This window comes from Pogona vitticeps, chromosome 10 (assembly GCF_051106095.1).
Source record: "Pogona vitticeps strain Pit_001003342236 chromosome 10, PviZW2.1, whole genome shotgun sequence".
NCBI lineage: Eukaryota > Metazoa > Chordata > Lepidosauria > Squamata > Agamidae > Pogona > Pogona vitticeps.
In genome coordinates this window covers 15,425,214-15,448,220 of record NC_135792.1, presented here as the reverse complement: position 1 = coordinate 15,448,220, position 23,007 = coordinate 15,425,214, and the positions used below count along the sequence as shown (strand labels likewise).

At 41.6% G+C, this 23,007-nt stretch overlaps 1 protein-coding gene across 4 annotated transcripts in view; it reads left to right on the top strand.

Moving 5' to 3' along the window:
- CENPT (centromere protein T) overlaps positions 1–23,007 on the top strand; it is a 49,172-nt gene that overhangs the window by 16,443 nt on the left and 9,722 nt on the right. For 2 of the 4 annotated variants that reach the window (XM_072980939.2, XM_072980938.2), the window contains exons 5-11: positions 8,586–8,619; positions 11,324–11,469; positions 11,684–12,196; positions 12,892–13,107; positions 14,109–14,309; positions 15,401–15,497; positions 15,832–15,996. In XM_072980939.2, coding sequence (XP_072837040.2) covers positions 8,586–8,619; positions 11,324–11,469; positions 11,684–12,196; positions 12,892–13,107; positions 14,109–14,309; positions 15,401–15,497; positions 15,832–15,996 — 1,372 coding nt within the window. Of the gene's footprint in view, positions 1–7,191; positions 7,284–8,585; positions 8,620–11,323; positions 11,470–11,683; positions 12,197–12,891; positions 13,108–14,108; positions 14,310–15,400; positions 15,498–15,831; positions 15,997–23,007 lie in introns of those variants that run through there. The other 2 variants (XM_078380372.1, XM_078380371.1) reach the window with 2 other exon arrangements.

Here is a 23,007-nt window from a genome sequence, read left to right as displayed (position 1 = left end):
CCCCCCTTAAAGATACAAAATATAGGACTATTAAAGTTCTTATTTTGTTACTAACTTAACATTTGATTATGAAAGGTTAACAAGACTATGTGAACTTAAATTTATCTTAACAAAGTATTAAATTCATAACAGTAATATATCTTTTCTTATAGCTAAATACATCTCTAATACAGAAAAGGAAAACAAGTTAATTTTAACCATAAATTCAAGGTAACCATATTACATCAGCATACAATTTTTCAACGATCTGTTACATTATGTTCGATTTTTCTCCCCACATTGTTACAATTAGAATTATTAGGAACAATCTTTTGACTTTTACCCCATTTAGTTACCATGTCAGTAGGTTCATTATCTGGTTTAAAACACGCCACATGACACTGATACACCATTGCCGATCTGTCTCTATACATTTTTAAACTATTTACATGATACATAACTGGTTTCTTGGATGAATTTAACATTTTCACAAGATAATTCACATTTCCCACTTTTTGTATGATTTCCCCTGGACCTTCCCAAACTGCTTCCAATTTTGAAGGTCTGAGCGGGTTTAGTACAAGTACCATATCACCCACTTCAAACTCTCGGTGACGGGCCTTCTTGTCATGATAGTATTTTTGTTTTGTACAGTCAGTCCATTTCCCTGTTCTTTGACAGTAATCACAGGTACTAACGTAGTCCTTGACGGTCTTAGAAATTCCGGGCCAATAAAAATGTTGTGAAATCCGGCTTAACGTTTTTTGGATTCCAAGATGTCCGCTACTTGGACTATCGTGGGCAAGTTGCAGAATTCTTTCTCTGTACCTCTGTGGAATGACTAGTTGTTGTACTGGTTCCGCCTGTTCATTTGATTTGGGAAAATATTCTCGGTACAATAGTCCATTTTGTCCCCACAAAAAGGTTACTTTTTGTTGTACCGGTTGTACCGCGTAACCGTCGGCTTGTGACCTCAAAGAATCCAAAGTAGGGTCTTCCATCTGTTTTCGTTTGAATTCCTCTGATCCCATTGGTACTAGTAGATCCTCTGGTTCAGTTTTTATCTCAGTTGTACTATCCGTTTCATCTGCAAGGGGTTGATGTTGCGTTACATGTCCATCTGAATGCTCCTCAGAGTTATCTTCAGTTGGGACTTGCTCTATTGCTTTGCTTTGCGCACGTGTCACTGCTTGTATGGAAGCTGATTTTAAAGTGTGTTGGTGGTTAAGAAATGCTAGATCGTTTCCCAATAAAAAATCAGGTTTGCCTTCATGCACTAATAGATATTTTGCACCTTTCCAATTCTTGTAGCTTAAGTGCACATACACGAGTGGTACAAATCGCTCGATTACTTCTCCTGATCCATATGTTTTCACTGGACATCTCAGGTTATTCAAAATTAGTGCCGGATCCACAAACTGTTTGTTAATCGAAGAAATGTCCGCGGCGGTATCTCGAGAGGCGTTTATGGTTATATCTCCTGAAGCAAAATATAGAGTCACGGGTTCTGAAAAACTTTTCAGTGACCAATATAACTGTTCTTCCGGTAGGATGCTACTGGGATCTATAACTGAAAATTTCTCCCCTGAGGATGTCTGTTGGTTTACTGTTGTAGAGACTTGGGCTACCCGTAAGCCCATTATCCTTGGCACAATCCTTGGTTGATTAATGACTTGCGGTTCTTCTGGTATTTCTTCTGGTATTTCTAGTGGTGTTGCACTGAGATAATCCACTTTAGGGGTCGTTGGCTTGAATTTCCGTGGAGTGGGTATGGGTGCCTGCTGGAATTTCCTTGGTGCAGGTACCGGTGTTTTGCCAACTGGCTTCCCCTCTTGATTAGTTGATACGGACAGTCTTGGACAATCCTTCTTTAAATGGGCTCCTCTGCATTGGAAACAAGCCAGGGGTGACCTAGTTTGGCTAGGGCCCATACTTCTGCGCTCCCCTGCGAAGGACTGTCTTGGTTCTGGAACCACTGTCTTCTTAGCTTCATATAGGCTCTGCCTCCTAGGCACTTCTGGAATAGGCCTAACTTTGGGAGTAGGTTCAATCTTCTTAAAGGAAATTATTTCTTCAGTTTCCTGGTAATCAGACAGGTTTCCACTGTCCATGCTCCCTAAAGAGCCTCTGGTCCACTCTTCCCCAGCAATCTTCCTCTGCAAAAGATGCAGTTTCATCTCATGGTATTCCCTTGCTTTTCTCTGACTCGTGGAGTGGGCTTCAAACCATTGCCTCTGGCTCTCCATGAAGTCTGCCATCATCAGGGTAAACTGCTCTTGCAACCTGAAACTCGCATCTCTTTTATCTGCTGGACTGCTGCTGGCCTCTGCCATTGCTGCTCCTGACGACCTCTGGTCATTAGCAAGAATTTTCTCTGTTAGCAGATCCTCCTGAGTTGGAACTTGTTCCGCCCCAGTGTACTGCTGTGTCCTTCTTGGCATTACTTTAAGTTTAACAACTTCTGGATTTGCTTCTATTAATCTTTGGGCATCTTCTTCATCCTCTGGGTTATCTACTTCCCAGTGTTCCACTGCTTCCAAAATCTCCTTATCCACTGATAATTCAGGCAGTGAAAACCGACTGCTAAAAGCCATTTTTCCTTTTTTTTTTCTCTCCCTCCCTGCAGCCTTGGCCGAAGCACGGGAGGAGCAATAAAACAATTAAACTGTCAACTTTGACTAATCCTACTTTCCCTTCAGGAAATCCTTTTGGCTCTGGCTTGGGGTAGGAAATTTTCCTTTTTTAACTTTATTTAATTACTTTTAAATTACTTTTATTATCCTGGCTGCTCCTTATAGACTCCTGCTACACTCAAAACAATTTTGCCACTCTGTCACCTGAGTGAATCGAGCTGGCACTTTTAAACAGCACAATGCTTGTTCCTTAGAACTCTTAAGCCACTGGCAGAATCTCTCCTTGCATCACTTTAGCCTGAGCTTTCTGCATAGGAGTCTTCCCCAGTCACAATAATTTACAACCTTCCCTGCTTTGCTCTGAAGCTCACGCCAGAGAAGTTTCTCTTGTCCTTTATTTAGCAGTGTGTATCTGCTTACTCACACATCTGCCTTCATAAAACAATTACCAGCGCTAATTCAGCCCTTGAGCAAAGCGCAATCCAAGCTGCAACTATTTAAGCTGTCAGCATGGCATAAACACAGCACATGGATTTGTATCCAAACACAGCCACCATGGCTTGTAAATCAAATCCCATCTGCCACTATACTGTAAACACGGCACGTGAGACTAAGATCCCACCGCTGCCACCATTTGGTAAAAGCGTTCCTTAGAACTGCCTTTACACGAGACAGAGAGGGATTCAGAATGATCAGTCCCTATTGCCAGCAAAATCGGGTCCTGTAATTTTGCTCTAGGCGACTTCTCACTCCTTCACCCAAGTCTGTCTCGATTTTAAATAAACAATCTGGAAGGTCTGCTCTTCCTCTTTTATTACTTTAGGACCCTCATTTGGTAGCGTAATGTAGCCAGATCAAAACAATCCTAGTTCTAAAATATCCAATTTACTACAGTAGCTTGGTCTAAACAAGGAGACAGCTTACAGACAATTTGTCTTTTTTATATTTTATTACAAAAGATATCATTTCAACAAGCTCATTTTAACGTCATTCAGTATTTCCAAAATAACCCCCAGCCTTAGCCATCAGTTATTTCCTCTATAAAGTGAAAACAATAAACAGTCTAGCTATATCTTAAATAAGCATTCTTACGCAATCTCAAAATAAAGTCCTGTCGGCTGCATTTCTCTCTGTGTCGTCTCTCTCCCTTCCATCTCTTCTCCGTCCTTCTCCTTCCGTCTCTCTTCGCCCATCTTTCTTAAATTAAGAAGTTATGTCTGTGATGATTTGTGTTTTTATGTGTATTAGAATGGGATATGACCGACCTTTCGTCATTCGTGACCTACTCTTCAGCCATTTGGGACTCACCCTAATGTCTTTCGAGACGGACTGGTGGCCTACCTACATGGACTGGTTCCTATGCTTTGCTGGATTACTTTTGGACTTATGGGATTTTTCCTAAGGACTGTGCATGGACTATTTTCTATGGACTACATATCCCATTCTAATACACATAAAAACACAAATCATCACAATATCCTTGTCCATCGGAGTTGAGATAAGATAAGGGTCAGCTTGCTCTTCTTAACTTTTTTTTTCTTTAGCTGGAGAAGAACTGACCTTGTACATTTTTCTCTCTAATTAGCACCTGGACACAAGCAGATTTCTAGCTTTTTTCGTTGCAGCTCTGAAATAAATCCTATGAAATACAACTCTATTCTATTTTCATAATCAAATTCATGACAGCGCCGCCTCCTGCCTCCCCACTTCTCCTCTTGGAGCTGCTTTCCTCAGCGCCCCCCCCGATAGTGCTGACCCCTCTGAACCTCCACAAGACAGGCATCGCAGCGTGCCAGCCAGGGGTCACCATTGTCCATCGTGAAATTATCCCACAGGGACCCTCTGCCGAGTTTGGCAAAATGACGACCCACTGCCTGCCCTTGACTGCTGCTGGTCTGGGAGGAGGGAAGAGATGACTCTTGGGATGGGCGGGGGGGTTGAAGCCTTCCTTGCCATTACTGGTTCTGAGGACTGGGAGGTTTCTGGATCTTCTGGAACCAGTAACTCCTCAGATTCCTCCAGGAAGAGGAGTGGTAGTTCTTTGGGCTCCTCTGGAAGCTCTGTTTCCATGCCTGCCTGCAAGGCCACCAGAGGAAGAGGGGTGTTGGTGGTGCCTATGCAGCCTCACAGGCTTCTTCCCCTTGGATACCCAATGCTGGCCACTGCCCTTCATGTTCAGTTGCCCTGTATCCCATCCTGCCAAATACGTGGGAGGGGAAGGAACAACTAAGAGCAATAATAGAGAGGGTGTAATACATTTTAATGTCTAAATTATGGTGGGGGAGGAATTGAAGGGATTTTTAAAAAGCAATGTGGGGAAGGAGCAGGAAAATTAATCGTACCCTAAATAACTCAAAACAAATTATGTTAATGAATGAAATAAATGAATTGAATAAGGAAAAGAACTGTGTTTGCTTGGCTGCACAGAAGTGACAGAACTTGCAGTAGCGCAACTAGCCAGTCAGCCAGCACCTGCCCTGTTTCAGTCAAAGACTTGAACAGAAGTGGGAAACGGCTGCAGGGAAAAAGGTACACCCGCACAGCCCTTTCGGCAGCACTATTGACAGCCTGACATGCTAATCCTGGATCTCCTGACTGCCCAGAGCTGCTGATTGGCACCAGCAAGCTGCAGAGATGGCGCAGAGAAGTCCAAAAAGAGTGATGAATCAACAGATATAGACGAATCAATGAATAAAACTGGGTAAATATTTGTCGCTTTGTATTTGCCGGGGTCTCCAGAATTGACTAATACAAAATGATGTATATATGATACAATTTTCATCGAAAATCACAATTCATTTTTATATTCATCCCCATTTTTGTTTGTGGCTTGTTCATTAACTGCTGTTGAGCTCTTTATGGCTGATAAATAAAGCGACTTTTCTTGCTTGGAAGCTACTGCTCCAGGCTGCTTTCTATAGTATAGATGTATCAGATGGGCGGGATATAAATTAAATAAATAATAATAATAATAATTTTGGGACAAAATGGGTGCTGGAATATAGTTCTCTGAGATGGTTTTGAGCCCTGTAACATCAGTAACCTCCAGGATAGATTTGGTTTAAATCAAATCAATTTAAATCTTAATTTAAATTTTAAAAATCAATTTTTAACTATTTAAATCAAAATACTGATTTTTTAAAAACTTAAATAATGATTTCATTTTTTAAAATAAAATCACTGACCTAATTCAATTGAATATGTTCCCTTTATTATGCCAAGAGCACCGATATTTGAGAGCTTTACCACTGGGAGAGCGTACAAACACAATCTGTGTGTGTGGAATTCCAGTGGAAGGTTTGTCGTTTGATGAATTAGTTGGTGTCACCAATTCTGAAGTTGTTGTTCATGGGTCATTCCCAAAACATGGAATTTGGACTTAGAATGGGCCTGGGAATGTGGTTTCTGGCATTGTTTACTGGTTTGGTGCACCAGCCCCTTCTAGAGAGGTGTATCTTTTTATGCTGTCTTACTTGGAAGTTGCTGTTCCAGGCTGTCTTGCTCAATGTAGATTTCCTATCCAGAATGAATATTGGAATGTGGTTCCTGAGGATGTTTTCTAGCTTGTTACATCATTCTCCTCTCATCTGATAAGAATGGTGAATGGCACTCTTCAAGCTGTTTTGTGTAGTATAAATTTTCTGCGTGGAATGGGTACTGGAATGTAGTCCCTGAGGCTTTTTGGCTGGTTGCATCTGTACCCTATAGTCTGATGGGACAAATTAATTTCATTCAGGTTTTCTACTCAGACTTTGCTTTTCGGGGCTGTTTTTCACAGCTGTCAAACCTACAATTCAATGCATTTCAACGGGGGGGAAAATCACCAAAAAATTAATGAAGAGTCAGAACAAACCCAAATTAAGTTAGCAAAGGTTTTACAAGGTGCACTAACGATTCCAAGCATTTTAAACAGTTTTGAACATTTTAAGACACTTTAAAAATAGCGAAAACAGACCTGTCAAAACAACTGAAATGCATTTTATACTGTAGGCTTCAATGCATTCCAGTGGGGAAAAAAATTCACCAAAAATTAATGAAGAGTCAGAACAAAGCCAAATTAAGTTTGCTAAGGTTTTACAAGGTGCACTAACGATTCCAAGCATTTTAAACAGTTTTTGAACATTTTAAGACACTTTAAAAATAGCGAAAACGGACATTGTTAAGCGAAACGGGGGGACCCAAACTGTCATCGCTATGCGAGGCATGGTCCCGAAGATCGCTAAGCGAAAATCGCCCATAGGGAACATCGTTAAATGAATAATAAAATGCTCCCAAAAAAACCAATCGCTAAGCGAATTCTTCGTTAAACGAAGCAATCGTTAAGCGAGGCACCACTGTATTGATTTTCTGCTGGGAATGGCAGATTTTCTGCGGCAGGCTTTTCTGCGGATGGGGGGATTTGTGGTTGGCTGCATCAGTCCCCTCTAGCTGGATGGGGCAGGTCAGTTTGGTTGGGCCGGTCTACTTGGAATTTGCCATTCTGGGCTGTTTTTCACATTATTGCTTTTCTTCCCAGAACGAGCACCAGAATGTTGTTTCTGCAGATGGTTTGTGGCTTGCTGCATCTGTCTCATCTAGCCACATGTGTGTTGTAAATTCGGTTGGGTTATCCTACTTGGAAGTTGTCATTCCAGGCCATTATGTACTTTACACCTGGTAACACATATCAAGGTGAGGAGAAATGGCACATCCCAATTTTTGACAACAGAAGTTTGGCTATAACTTAGAAATTGGCCATCTGCCTTGGATGAAGTACAGTGGTGCCCCGCATAGCGATGATAATCCGTGCAGCAAAAATAGCTTCAAAGCGATTTTGTTGCTATGCGATTATAAAAAGCCCATAGGAATGCATTGAAACCCTTCAATGCGTTCCTATAGGCTTAAAATTCACCTATATTGAAAATCCTCCATATGGCCACCATTTTTGCTGCCCGATAAGCGAGGAAACGGCGCGAAAACACAGCGGGCGGCCATTTTGGAACCGCCGATCAGTCGTTAAAAAATCATCACTTTACAATGATTGGTAAGCGAAACAGGAAACATCGCAATGCGATCGCAAAAGTGATCGCAAAATCTTTGTCGCTATGCAGTTTCGTCGTTAAACGGGGCGCCCGTTAAGCGAGGCACCACTGTATATAGGTATTAAAAGTGATATATTATTTAACTCCAGTTAGAATTATATTTAACAAAATGGTTGTAACTATGAAGGAATGGGAATTCCAAAAACTTTCATTCTGAGATAATCCTGTTTGCCAAATCTCATGACATCAAACACGCACCATTGTCAACTAAAGAAAAGTCAGAAGAATCATCACTTTATTGTGTAACATAGCTCCTTTGCTCTTTTATTCAATGAAATGCACAAGTGGAGGCACAAGCAAATAAATGGGCCTCTTTTCCTTCCTCCATGCTAGAGGGCAAAGAGCACTAGAACCTTGAGGAATGGGTGCTTCTTTGCACAGAAGCCTGGGACGTGTCACAACAATAAAACATGCCTTTGATGCCTTTGATAGGTAAACCATCCACAGAGGTTGGACACACTGAAATATGTATGCTGCTATGAAGAGATCTATTATATTCTCCTATAATCACATGTAGATATGGTTTGGAGCAACATTAATAACATTAACCTGGAGCAACAGGTTTATACCATTTAAATAATTTTGTGGAGCCCAGAAAAAAGCCAGATTGTGCACTAAATAGAAGGGGCTTATTCCTGTGATGTTGCTCTGAAGACATGGTAACTATGAAGGAATGAGAATTCCAATTCTGAAGAACAGCAGTATGAGTGAAAATAACTAATTCTTCAATACATATTGATACAGCAGATCAGATTTGCTCCTGTTTGTAGTTTATTATAAGTAGACTTCTAATGATAAAATGTATTTATCAAATCATTAGATAGTATTTCTTGCAAAATGTAGAACCTTTTTTGACATGCCCATCTAATACACACTTTGTCCTCTTTTTCAGTTCAGTCATCACTGGAAAACACATCACTAACAAAGTAAGCATGATCCAGAACTGCTTTGCTCTCTGATTATGTGAAACCAATTATTTTCCTGAGCAACATAAATCAAAGTCAGCGTCCAATGTACCTTGAGCAGAGATGAATATCAATTACAAATAATGGCACAAACTTTGGAAGTGCTTGGGTGCACTTTGTACCACTAAATTGACTATGAGTGTATGCAGTATGACTAAGTCAGGACTGGCCCACTGAGCCTGGAGCCTGTGTATTTCTTTCTCTTGTGGCTCCTCCAGGTAAGAAGACTTAAGAAACAAAAATTTCCAATCTCTTCTCTTGGCAGACATTGAGAGGGGGAATACACACCTCCAAGACTACTGCTCCTTGTTCTTCAGTTCTAAGGTGTGATTTAGAGGTTTATCTAAATGTTTCCTAAACTCTTGGCAGTGTCACCCAAGGTGGCGTGGTCAATGCTGAGATACCAAAGTAATATGTTCTTTTTATGAATTAATGTCACAGTAGCAGAAGAGAATTGATAATTGCAGTGGGGATGGAGAAACTGAAGGACACCTATTAGGCAGCAACATAGTGGAAATTAACAGTGACTGAGGATCTTTCATAGATAACCACAGTGATGTTCAAGTTAATTCTGATTAAGACCATGGAGGGAAAAAATGGTAAAGCCCTGTTAAATATTCTATATCTCAAAACCCCTATGATGAGACAATCTAAAATGGGGATTTCCTCACTCATAGTGTTTAATCAACCACAGAGGAAAAAGAAAACTAATACAGTGGTGCCTCGCTTAACGATGTTAATCGGTTTAAAAAAACATCGCTGTGGGAAAACATCGTTAAGCGAAACGTGTTTTCCCATAGAGATGCATTGAAAACCGGTTAATCCGCTCCAATAGGCACGGATTGCTATCCTTAAGCGAAAAAACCATAGGAAACATCGTTAAGCGATACAATGTTTCCTCCATTGGAAGGCATTGAAGCCTGTTCAATGCATTTCAATGGTTTTGCGATGTCCATTTTTGCAAATTTAAGTGTGTCTTAAAAGGTTCAAAAACTGTTTTAAATGCTTGGAATCGTTAGTGCACCTTCTAAAACGGGAGCAAACTTAATTTGGCTTTGATCTGACTTTTTGTTAATTTTTGCTGAATTTTTCCCCCCACCAACTTTTGACAGCTGTCAAAATTTGACAGCTCCATTCTTTCCTATGGGGGAGAAATAAATTCACAAAAAATTAACGAAGACTCAGAACGAAGCCAAACTATGTTTGCACACGATTTAGAAGGTGCTCTAATGAGCCCAAGCATTTAAAACAGTTTCTGAGTCTTCGTTAATTTATTTTGAATTTCTTTCTCCCCCATAGGAAACAATGGAGCTGTCAAAAGTTGGGCTCCATTGTTTACTATGGGGGAGAAAAAATTTCACAAATAATTAATGAAGACTCAGAACAAAGCCAAACTAAGTTTGTACACGATTTAGAAGGTGCTCTAACGAACCCAAGCATTTACAGCAGTTGCTGACTTTTCGTTAATTTCTTGTGAATTTCTTCCTCCCCCGTTGAAATGCATTGAGCCCAACTTTTGACAGCTGTCAAAAGTTGGTTTCAATGCTTTCCTGTGGGGGAGAAAAAAAATCACCAAAAATTAACGAAAAGTCAGATCAAAGCCAAATTAAGTTTGCACACGTTTTAGAAGGTGCACTAACGATTCCAAGCATTTAAAACATTTTTGAACATTTTAAGACACTTTTAAAATTGAAAAAACGGACATCGTTAAGCAAAACAGGGGACCTAAAAATGCATTCGCTATGCGAAGCATGGTCCCGAAATCGCTAAGCGAAAATTGCCCATAGGAAACATTGTTAAATGATGCATAGAATTCTTTTAAAAACAACGTTAAGCGAAAATATCGCTAAACGAGGCAATTGTTAAGCGAGGCACCACTGTAACTCTCTTTTCCCCTCAAAAAAAGGAAGGAAATACATATCTAATACTTTTAATGGAATGGTCGCTTGCTTGCGAAATAACCTTGAAATGCAAACTAAAAAAGGGGAAATAGAATCAGGTAACAAAAATTGCCGAAGCCAAAAGTTTGGGAGAGTTGGCCCTTGAGGCTTGGAGAAGATTTACTCCACAACTAAAGTACGTTGCTTGAACAGAAACTAGAACCAGAAAACTCCTATGAGGAAATGTTGATGTTATAGCTTGTGATCTGAGGTCAAATACATGGACAAAGCCAAAGGCTCAATACAGATGATACAATAAATACAGAGTATCTATTCTAAGACCCAATATGTTTTACTAGGCAGAGAGTTGAACTAGGACTCAGGAGACCTTTCCATAGATTTTCTCCATTTACAGGACAATCATAGTGCAATCAATCTGAAAACAATGGATTGCCATTGTTTTATATCAAATGGTCACAGAGCTTATTCTCCAATGCATTTTGGCTTAAATATTGTGTTTTCATACTTTCTAGATATTTAACCTTATTATTTTAAATACCATGTTTTCTCTAGGGCTAGATTTAATGTCTCTTTTCTGCGGTACTAGAAGGGCACTTTCATAATATTCCACAAAAAACTCATCTGTTTCTCTATGCAAATGGAAGAAGTTGAGTCTTTGGGCATTTTTTGAATGGAATCTCTGCAGAGAGGACCACAATAGACTTCTTTGTCTTCTTATAAGAAAATGCCCTGGATCTATTTAATCCATGTTTTCTTGGTCTCAGGTCTCTTCAGATATCTTTTAAGACTCCAGCACCGTTGCCCATTGTTGGGAAAAAAGGCTTAATCCGTAGGCCCAAGAAGTACCGAGGTATAAATGTGAAGGGCTTTGAAGAACAAATTGAACAAAACTTGCTGCGTGTACAAAAATGTAAGTTTGTATTGGTACTCTTCCTAGCTTGAAGTGGGACTGTCTGTTTGTATTGCTGCTTATGAGTAAAGGAGACACCGGTTTAGAATATCCCTAAATTTCTGAAGACAGAAATTAGGATATGAAAGTTATATTGGGTATCAGTAATGGTGCACGTATATGGGGCTGAAATTGGGCTCAGGGCAGTAATTTCTTTTTGAAATATTCCCAACAGCACAAAGCTACCTTCAAGCATTGCAAGCAGCCACTTCTCTGTCAAGCAATGCAGAGCTGACTGCTGCTGACACAGAACTCTTTGCTGAGCCTCTGCCCTCTGGACAGAATGGAGACAATGGTTCCAATGCTCATTCTCAGCACACTGCAGCAAGGCAGTCTTCAACCAGAGGGAGTATGCTGCCCTCTCGTCAGACACTCTTGCCAACCAGAGAAAAGTCCAGAGCAGATTTTGGAATGCCAGAGTGTGGCCAAAAAGAGGTCTTGGGGTCAGAGACTGGATTTGATGATGAGCCAGAATCTGTGGCTGAGGAAAACGCTGATGGGCCACCAGAAGAGCAGCCAAAGAAACTACAGGGCACAGTGAAAGAACTAGTGTGCACTAGAAATGCTGGTGAAATGGGAGCCATTCCCCAAGGAAGGCCTTGTACTTCTGGGAATGTAGAGCAAGAGGATCTGCCTAGAAACAGCTGCGAGGCACAGTTAAGTCTTTCTGAAGAATATCTGACCACGGGTGAGTAATCTGCAATGAAGCCTAAGGAAAAATGTTCTTTTTAATCCTTCCATGCTAGGCAGCTGTTCACAGATTTTCCTTCTGTGGAGCTAAGTGGCATCAAAGTTTCCCATTGTAGTTTTGTGGCGTTGTGCTTTTTCTGACTTCCGGTGACTGATTTTGTGACTACCAGAAAATCTTATGATTCAGAGCCATGTTTAGGACTTGCAAATTCAAGGCTATGATTTCATTTATTGAGTCAATCTATCCCATATTCTGTTTTCCTCTTTCCTTTCTGCTTTTTTTCAGGTTTACTGTCTTCTGCTTTCCGTATACAGTATTCATTTTTTTTAACCTCAGGAAACATACTGTTGTCCTGAGCCAAACTTACTAGATACAGTGTGAGTTGATACCTATGGTGGACTAGGACTTGGGAAGTCAGGGTTCAAGTTCCTATTGAGCCATGAAGCTTACTAAGTGATCTTAGTTCAGTCACTGTCTTTCAGCTTGACCTAATTTTCAGAATCATTGTGAAGGTTAGTTAGGGAAGAAGAGAGTCATGTATACCACCATGGGTTAATTGGAGGAAAGACATAAGTATCAATATAATAAATACATAAGTGTTCCTCTTCCTTCCATTTTTAAGTCTCTGTGACATAATCCTGTGCCTCTGTGCTGCACTGTTCATAACTTTGCTCTCAAATCTGCTAATCTAGAGATACGTCCAGTAAGAACATCTACACCAATTGGTGCCAGACTCCCAGAAGTCTATCCAGGCCATTTGTCCTCGTTACCAAGAGAGAAGTCTGCCAAACGTTCAGTGAAAGAAATGGTGTCACAAATAATTGAGGAGCTGGACAGGAGTGTGATTCCAGCTGTTTCGGGTCAAGGCATTTCAGAAGCCAACCTGAGGGAGGAGCCCAATGAAAAGGGTAAGCGCATACTGCTGGATGTGATCATAGCCCCTACTGAGAGGGACACAGTTCCCAACAAATAGTGTGTCATTTTAAAATTTTCTGTAGAGGTTATATAAAGAGATGCAACTATGGAGGCATCTCTCCTCAGACTGCTGTCAGCCCCCTGGGATCATTGTTCCCTTGCTACCTGGTATATAATTAATGCAACATATTGTTGTAATCAGATTAGAAGGGAGGCTGATTCATGATTGGATACTTTAATTAGGGTCATTTTGATGAGATAGCCACTTTGTAGGAGTTCATAAAAGAGGGCGACTTGTAATTGGATCTGTAGTTCTGGAATTCCTAATCCCTACTGTGTTTTCCCGAAAAGAAGACAGTGTCTTATATTAGTTTTTCTTCCAAAAAACCATTAGGGCTTATTTTCAGGGGATGTTTTATTTTTTTATGTACAACCATCTACATTTATTCAAATACAGCCATGTCACCTTGTTGCACAATGGTGGAGGGCAAGGTTTCACTTCACTAGGGCTTATTTTTGGGGTAGGCTTATATTATCATACTAGGGATTATTTTCAGGTTAGGTCTTATTTTCTGGGAAACAGGGTAGTTCTCTAAGCCTATAATTTCTCAACCCCTGTTCAAGTTATAGTAGTCACTGATAACCTTATGGTGCTTATCTGTCTGAAAATCTTGCGATTCACGCCTGCTGAAATTTCAGTGGCCATCATGAGACACAGCGCTGCCTGTAGGGTGCAGCTTCAATATTTTAAATGTATTGCCCTTCTTCCTTTTGTGAAGATGTAACTCAGAGATTGCTTTTCCTCATTACCTGGGCAGTGCTGTAGGTATGAAAATCCAGACAATGTACAAATTTGGCAATGATGCAAGTGATGTAGCAGTAAACCTAAATAGATGTTCATGGGTGGGATATGTGTTTCAGAGAAGGCTCAAATTAAAGTGTGTGCTTATTTGTCACTGGTCTGTACCCATTCATGTCCTCAAAAATTATAAAGCAGCTACTCCTGGCAGAGGTGTAAGTAGAAAGAACCCTGATCAATTGGAGAGGCAAGCCAGAAAGAAAACAGCTGAAGAAATAACCCCACAGGTTGCTGATGGAGGTAAAACCAGTGAAGTGTTGGACATGATATCAGAAGCTGAAATGGATACTGAGTCTAAGGAGATGTCAGAGGCTGGAACAGACCTTGAAAATGCTGGTGAGGAGACATGGTGGGATTGGAAAGAGGGACTACCTACCCATACTTGTAGCAATATAAAACTGGTCCTCACATGAAGCCATTTCCTTTAGCTGTTCCAAACAGAAGGGAAAGGTTTTTGCCCATTGACTGCTGGAACTTGTCAGAAAGTACACCCTATCCCCGGGGTGGGCAATTAATTTCTATAGGGGGCCACATGAAAAATCTGAACTGTGTTCAGGGGCCGAACCAACTTTACTTAAAAATAGGCCCCCATTAGGTGGGTAGTAATAGGCCCCCAATTTGTGTCACAAAAGGGTGACTACGGGTTCTTTTGTATCCCAGGAAGAACAACATTAAACAGCAAAGAACCTCACAAGACACATTAATAAATGCAAAATTAAAAATACTTTATTATCTGCTGATTACAATTCTAAATAAAGGGGCTTCATGCATTCAGCACATACACACCACATACATACTCACCAAAGAGAGAAGAGTTCTTTATTTGCATTGTCCAAGTTCCAAAGTAATTAGTTCCAAAAGCCTTTTGGTCTCAGCAGACAGACTAACAGACTAATGTTTTCCCAGACCTCTCCTCTTATATTCTATATAGGCAGTAGAAATACAAAGTCCCATAGTTCCTCTGGTTCTATTGGTCTCCATTTTTGTGTTCTAACTCTCTCTGGGTCTTCACCTGATCCAGGCCAAACATGCACACTCATCACATTTGTGGATAGTAATAGCCTCCCATTGGGTTAGGCCCTGCGGTGAACAAACTACAAGGCTGACATAGTTAACTCCCTAATCTTTTTAGAGAGTGAACTATGTGAGCGCTGTAATTCGTTCACTGCAGGGGCGAGGAGGTCTGTCCTATCCCAAAGCATTGGTTGGTCCCCATGCATCTGTATATCAGGTTGTCATTTGTGCAATTCCATTAATTTTTTCCCTAGTCCTGAGGAATCAGGTGCTGGTGAATCATTCAGGATCTGGAAAGTTGGATCAATTGTGAAAGGAGAGGTCCAAGCCATACTGTGACTTACCCACCCCTTCGTAGCTACATATAATTCTCCCTAAAGACAGTATGCACAAGATTCTTTCTTTCCTACCAGAACCAACTGGGAAGACACCAGCATTTGTGCATGTTAGAGCCTTCCAGCGCACATCTTTGCTCTCCACCCTGCAAGCTCAGAAAATGGCTGAATCCAGGTAAATGTGCACTTGAAAAAGTTACTTTTGGGGGCACCAACTCCCAGAACTCTGGGAATTGTTAGTTTTCAGGCCCTGAAACTCACTAAACTGCAGGGTCTACAGAGGAATTCTACAGAGGAATTCTGGATGTTTGTAATATTTTCAGACACCATTAGCTGGGGAAATTGTGTCTTACCAGTTGTTGGGGTCCAGTTTCCATTGTCTTTGTCATTGTCTGTGCAGGATGGAGACAATGGAGTTCTGTAGAAGTTGAGGGACCGTACGTTCACTATCATTGCTACCAAGTTCACTGCTGAGACAAAATGTATTTATTTTTGTATTTCTCTTGGAGGTCTCCTTACACACAGCCTTCAGTAAAACAGGCTCCAAAGCCAGCTAAGAGGGGACAGAGCAGTAAATGTGAGCCAGCACTCCCCAGCAGCTTTGTAAAAAAATTGTTCAAGCACTATGTGAGGATGCCGGTAAACAAAGATGCTTTCAGGGCTGTGGAGACGTGGTGAGTAATATTAAACTCTTTTAATACATGTTAATGATGCTGGGGAAGAGGTTAACCATTAAATAGTACTTGGCCAAGAAAATCAAGCACTACATACTGTATTTTTCTGTGTATAAAATGACACTTTTTCCTTAAATAATTTGAGAAAAAACTGAGGGTTGTTTTATACATGGAAAGCAGCTCTCTTCCTTTTTGCTAAGCTCTGTGCCTTCTCAAAAGGCAAGGAAAAGTGGCAGTCATTTTGACAGCTGCTTTCCTTTCCTTTTGCCAAGGCATGGGGCTTAACAAAAAGGGAGCCCTTTGATCCCTGCTTCTTCTAATTTGGGGTTAGAAAAGGGGGGGTTGTCTTATACTTTGGGTCTTCTTATAAGCGGAAAAATATGGTAGTCTATCCTACATGGATAAAGAAGACCCAGAACCATCAAGCAGAACTGTTATACATAGTATGTGACTTATCCAGGTCTTATCAAGGTGATAGGCCTCCCTCTACCATCTCCTGTGACCAGTTTGTGGCATTTTTTAAGAATAAAGTGAAGGCCATCCTCCAGGGCCTAGACTCACAGATTGTAGCTGTAGACCAGCTCAAGACGTCCACGCCTTGTCCCATCATAAAAATTCAGTTTCAGCCTCTATCTCCATCAGAGATTGACAAGGTGCTTGATCACTGCAGGGCCACCACAACCTCCCTAGATGGCTTTCAAAAGCTGGCAGGCCAATAATTATGAAATGGGCCATGTCCATCATTAACATGCCTCTCTTGGAGGGCCATAGTCCCAAAGCCGTCAAGGAGATGCTAATTCAGTCCATCCAGCAGAAATTAATTTGATGGCAGATGATTGTAATAGCTAGAGGCTCGCCACCAATATTCCTTTCCTAAGCAAGCTAGTAGAGAGGGTGGTGGCTGATCAACTTCAGGCACTTTTGGATGAAACCAACGCCCTCAATCCTTTCCAGTTCAGGTTAAGGCCACATCATGGCACAGAGTTGGTACTGGTTGCCCAGCAAGATGACCTTTTGAGGGAGGCCAATAGGAGCAATGGCCCTCCTTGATCTCTCAGCAGCCTTCAATACTGTCAACCACAGTATCCTCCTGAGGAGGCTTTCAGGGTTAGAGATTGGAGGGGCCTGGCTTTGTCCTGGCTCCGGTCCTTCCTGGAGGACTGTTCCCAGAAAGAGTTGTTGGATGAAATGCTTTCTTCCTCCTGTGGAGTCCCCTAGGGATCCGTCATCTCTCCCTTTCTGCTTAATATCTACATGGGACCACTGGAAGAGGTCCTCCCAAGTTTTGGAGTTTTGTGTTACCAATATGCGGATAACACCCAACTCTTTTTTTTTTAATTTTTTAATTTTATTTTCAAAATTATTGGGTAATGGGGAAGGAATACAAAAGGCAAAGGGCAGTGGGGGGGATGGAAAAAGGGTTTTGAGAATAAGAAAACATCAAATGCATAATCATTCAATCTTTCATATCAAATATATAAACATCTAATCTATTCATGTTCCAATATAGGTTCATCTTTCTTCTTCTTTTTCTTCTTCTTTTGACTATTTTGTCTATGTATTAACCTCTTTAGCTTTCAATTTATACGTGTAATACAGCTTAAATCTATGTTATTCCCACAGCATCAGAACACCAAGGCCAATTGTGAAATATATCCCCTCTTTCACCCTCCTTTTTTCTTGAGAATACACTCAACAGACCCAAAATAATATAACTTCTGCTCTCCCCTCCCCTTTCCTCCCTGTGCATGTTTTGTTTCTGCGACTCTTTTTTCTTCCATATTTTAAAAGGGGAAACAATATCATTCAGAGTTTGCTTTTCAACCTCGATTTCCTTATCTGCTATCGCTACATCGCTTACAGGGTGGCCCTCCATCCCTTGTATATTATCTGATATCTTCATCAATACAGCCGGTTCTGAGATCTCTTTTTGGTGTAATTTAACCTCCGCTACCTTCCCTCCCCTAGAGCCTCCAATCACGTCTTCCATCTGGTCAATATAATAATTTACCTGCATGAATTTTTGCAACAGTGACATCTGAAAAGAGGTTTTCCAGTCTAGCCACCGATCTGTAATTTTCTCAGGGGGAGGTTCCATTTTCTGTTTCCACTATTTTCACTTAAAATTCCATCTCCCCTTTACCCCAATACACATCCAATATTTCTAATATTTCACCTTGCAACTATACAATATTAGCAATAAGATAGCAGGTACATTCAAGTAAGAGATGGAATCTAAAACATAAATCTCTCAAGTGTCTTTGTAGTCCAGCCCTTTTCCACGTCGCTAATAACTTTCAGACCGGTTGCTTTTTCTTTTCACTTCTTTTCTCTTCTCCAAGTTTGTTTTAACCTTCACCCGGCAAGACTCTATTATTAGAATGTCATTTGTCAAGATCCCAGTTCAGTTCAAACCACATAGCCCCCAGTTCACAGCTCACAGTTCGTTTCTCCCTTTTACTTCAAGAGACTTCCTTCTCCTCCCCCGAAAAGGGAGGTCCAGCAATCAGAGTCCCGGCAAATATATTATCCACGGAAAGCAGAGTCCCACACAGTCTAAAAATATATATCCAAAGAGAAAAAGGGGTCCAAAGTGAACAGCTTGCAACAGAATTTATTTTTTTCAAAGCCTGTCAGTTGATTCTTCAAGAGTTATTTTTCCTCCTTTAATGGAGACACGAGCTATTTCTGCCTGGCTGTTCCTTTAGAGATAACTCGACCTTCAGCTTGAGTAAAGCTGGTATGCTAGGAATGCAGCTCCTTATCTCATTTGGTCATAAATTTGCACACAATCACTTGTTCTTTATTTAATGAGGTTTTTCATAGAACAAGGGCTTCCACTTACTTTGATGTATACTTTCGCCGTGCTTCTGTTTTCTTATTCTCGGCGAACGGAGCTGTCTTTGGCTAGTTGCCAAAAATGGCGCCCGTCTTCGTCTGTGCTGATGTGAATTTCCAGAAGAAAGACAAATCGAGTTGCTGCCCAATCTTCTAACTTCTGTGGCTCACCAACTGCTGCAGAAGGGTCTCTCCTGACTCTTCCTCGGCCCCCCGTTTCTGGGAGGGTCCCAGACCGAAGTGGTTCTAGCTTTTCCCGGGAGCTATTCCCGAGAGCTGCTAGCTTCACCAAGACGAAGCTCCTCCTCCGATAACACCCAACTCTTAATTCTCCTTCCATCCCACTGCAGAGGATCCCATCCCATCCCTTGAGCGCTGCCTGGAGGCAGTCTTGGATGGGGGCTAACAGACTGAAACTGAGTCCGGACAAGACAAAGAGCCGTCAGGTGGGGTTTCCTGCTGACTGTGCGTTGGAGGCCTTCCTTACTTTGGAGGGGAGGCACTTTGTCCACTAAGGGTGCAGTTCTCAGTTTGGGTGTCCTCCTTGACCCTGCGCTGTCTGTGGATTTGGATTCTCAAATAGCATCTGTGGTCTAATCTGCCTATTTGCACCACAGGCAGATTGCTCAGTTTGCCCTACCTTGACACCAGGTCCCTCGCCATGCTCATCCACACTCTGATAATCACAGGAATAGATTACTGCAATGTGCTCTGTATGGAGTTACCCTTGAGACTGATATGGAACCTTGAACATATCCAGAATATGGCACCCAGAATAGTAAAGGAAATACAGTAGTGCCCCGCATAGCAACGTTAATCCGTTCCAGGATTAACGTCACTATCCGGAAACATCACTATCCGGAACGTAAAACCCCATAGGAACACTTTAAACTCGGTTTAATGCGTTCCTATGAGGGGAAAACTCACCCGTAAGCGAAGATTCCACATCCGGCTGCCATTTTCGCCGCCTCGGTAAGAGAGGGCAGGGTGCGAAAACGCTGCGGGCGGCCATTTTCTTGATGCGGCAGCCATTTTGGAACCGCCAATCAGCTGTTTCCAAAACATCGCAATGCGAAGATCGGTAAGCGAAACGCTTACCAATCATCGCAATGCAATGTTTTGCCATATAAAACATCGCAATGTGATCATAAAAACAATCGCAAAATCCGCATCTCTATGCAGATTCGTCGTTAAACAGTGCGCTCGTTAAGCGAGGCACCACTGTAAGTACCATCACATTTCCGTGTGTCAGGGTTAACATCATAATGACTTGATAAACCAATATACTGATATGAAGTAATAATGGATAAAACACTCTATGTATGCTCAGGAACATTGTCATACAGAATACCAAGAAAATTAAACATCAGAGTTTTAACAATTCTAGCCATTTTCTCCCCTTGCATCTGCACTAAACATTCAAGATAAGCAGTGGGGAATTAAAGCCTCCTTGCCAGGTAGATGTTCAACATTAAAATCATATTTTTGCAATCTGAAATACCACTGTATTAATCTTGGGCTTCGATGTCTCTGCTTCTCTAAGAATGACAAAGCATTTTGGTCTGCTTGAATTGGATCAGGGCTGTAAATTACAAGGTTGTCTACATAGCCAATCACGTAATATAAATCACCAAACAATTCATCAACCAATTTCTGAAAAGTAACATAGGTATTTGTCTTTCCAGGTGCTAATTTTCTGAGTTGGTAAATTCCCTGAGGGCAAGTAAATGATGTATAAGGGCGATGTTCCTCTTTAATTAAAATCTGATAAAGCCCTCCTTTTATTCCAATCACAGAAATGTATTCAGTGTTTGCAACAATTTCTACCAACATCTCAACATTGATTGTAATAAAATATTTCACCACATTAGTTTCTCCCGGTGAATTCGAGAAGACGTTTTGGTGATTAGCTAACACAGGCTCCAATATCTGTCCTGGGCCAAATTGATCAATGCTTTCACCCCCGAATACCTGTATTGCTGAATTAGCTGTGCTATCAGGTTTGGTCACAAGAGGCCGCTGTTGCGTCAAAGTTCCCTCGGGAGTACTCTGCATAGCCTCAGAAACAGTATCAGCATTCTCACCACTTCCTTGGAAAATAGGCTGTTGAAAATAAGAATGGTCCCCAACCTCCGTTTTTCTCTCTAAAGATCTTTCTGAGAAGATTAACTGTGGTATTGGGCCAAAGTTTCCAGATATGATTTCAGTCTCTGGAGAAACATCAGTACTTTGTAATCCCATAAAGTTAGCGCTTCCCCCTTCATTGGTTGTGTTAGAAACAGTCTCACAATCTGACAGGTTCAAATGCAGCCTTGTATCTTTAAGCAAGTTTACAGGATCAGTCCCATATGCACTTGTACTATTAAAACAATGTGAAAGTTCATGCTGCAAGGTCTCTGTACAAATAACTCCTCCTGTAACATTACTTCCGAACTGCCATGAAGTACACGGGGTCCCTGCCAACCTAACAGGGTCTGATTTCGCTGTTCCCTCGGGGCTAAGAGAAGGGGGGTTGTTTGAGATCTGACATGCATCAAGATCTGCTGACACACGTCTTGGCAAAGAATTGCGCTGAGTCTCTATTACATCATCCTGCTGGTATTATACTCCCCCATCTTCTGGCAAACCCATAGTCTCATCCCGAATTATTTCAGAATTTCTCACCTGTCCTGTGCTCTGAAAAAGAGCTGAAGATGGTGCTGAGCTGAATTCCAATGCACTGCAGTTCTCTGGAGCACTGCAGTTTTCCCTTGGGTCGTCCGATGCTATTTCCCTCAAGTTCCCTTCTCGGCGAACTTTCTCCTGCATTCCTTTCTCTGCGCGCGGCTCCAGGGCCTGTGAATCCTCTGTTTGGACGGGCGATGAATCGCTGTCTTCTCTGGAATGCTCATTAGAATTCCACTGGGCCTCGTTAACTCTTTCCACACAAGCATCTTGCATCTTCGGATCGCTCCCAATTGTTTGGAGCGTCTCGTTGCAGTAATCCCCAAAGGAACCCTGCTGAGCTTGGAAAAACTTTTGCATCAAGCCAGGTTCTGTGCTTAAAAAATGTTTTAGAAGTATGTTTTCATAGTACAGATTTTCTATAAGGGAATCTCTTTCCCTAATTTTCTGCTTGGCTTGCTCAAAAAATCCCGAAGCCACTTCCAAGAGTCTGTCCACAGTTGCAGACTGTTCTTGCTCCCCCATCTTCTGCTGGCAATCTAGCCTAGGCTAGGTCAGCAAAAACAAACAAAAAGGAGAGAAAAAATTTAAAAATCTCCTCTGCACCCTGACCAACTGCTGTCACTCTGTGACCCTAAGATCTGTGAGAAGACAGACAGCTGCCAAACCAAAATACTGAAAAATCCAAAAGGAAGAGAAAAGAAAAACTGTGATCACTCTGTGAACCCTAAAGTTACAGAGATGATCAATGACTGAACTGGGTGCAGATAGATACCTCTAAGATCATAGGGCATGACTCTAGGCCAAGCCAGATGCAACTAGGTACTCCTGACAGATCCTAAGATCGTAGTGGGAGACCCAGATCTAGTCTGGAACACGGCCAGGTGCTCCGGCAAATCCTAAGATTATAGGAGTACACTTAGGCCAAAAACAAAAACAAAAAACCTGGATGCAAGTTCCAGAACAAGGTAGTCAGAGTCATTTATGCAATCCTAAGATTGTGAAATGACCTGCTCAACTTGGGTGCAAGCACTCCAAAAATAAAGGACATGCATCTTGGAATTTCTTCACTACAACGTTGTAACAACCTGCACATGCCTACTGATTAAATCCAATTGTTTCCTAACAGTTTGCTTGTCCCACTGGGAATCTCTTTCTTAAAAGAGCACCCCAGATTCTAACACACATTACCACAGCCTGAAGATTTAACACCTCTCACCACAGCCTTTAGATCTAACTGCTGGCAAGCAGCGTTTCCTAGGAAGCTACTGTTTACACCCAGGGAAGCACCTAGCTCCTTGAAGCCTCAGTGTCCCACTGCAATCAAAACTTAGCTTGTGGATCAGAGTCACTCAAGCTGCCAGATAGAACAAAGATTGGTCATCCTGAGGTACTACAAAACCCAGCACGTGGTCCATCCCACCGCTGCCACCATGTAAGCAAACACGGGTTCGAAAACACACGTGTAAGCTTGGACAGAGAGCAATCAGGAGTTTGCACATGCTAAAA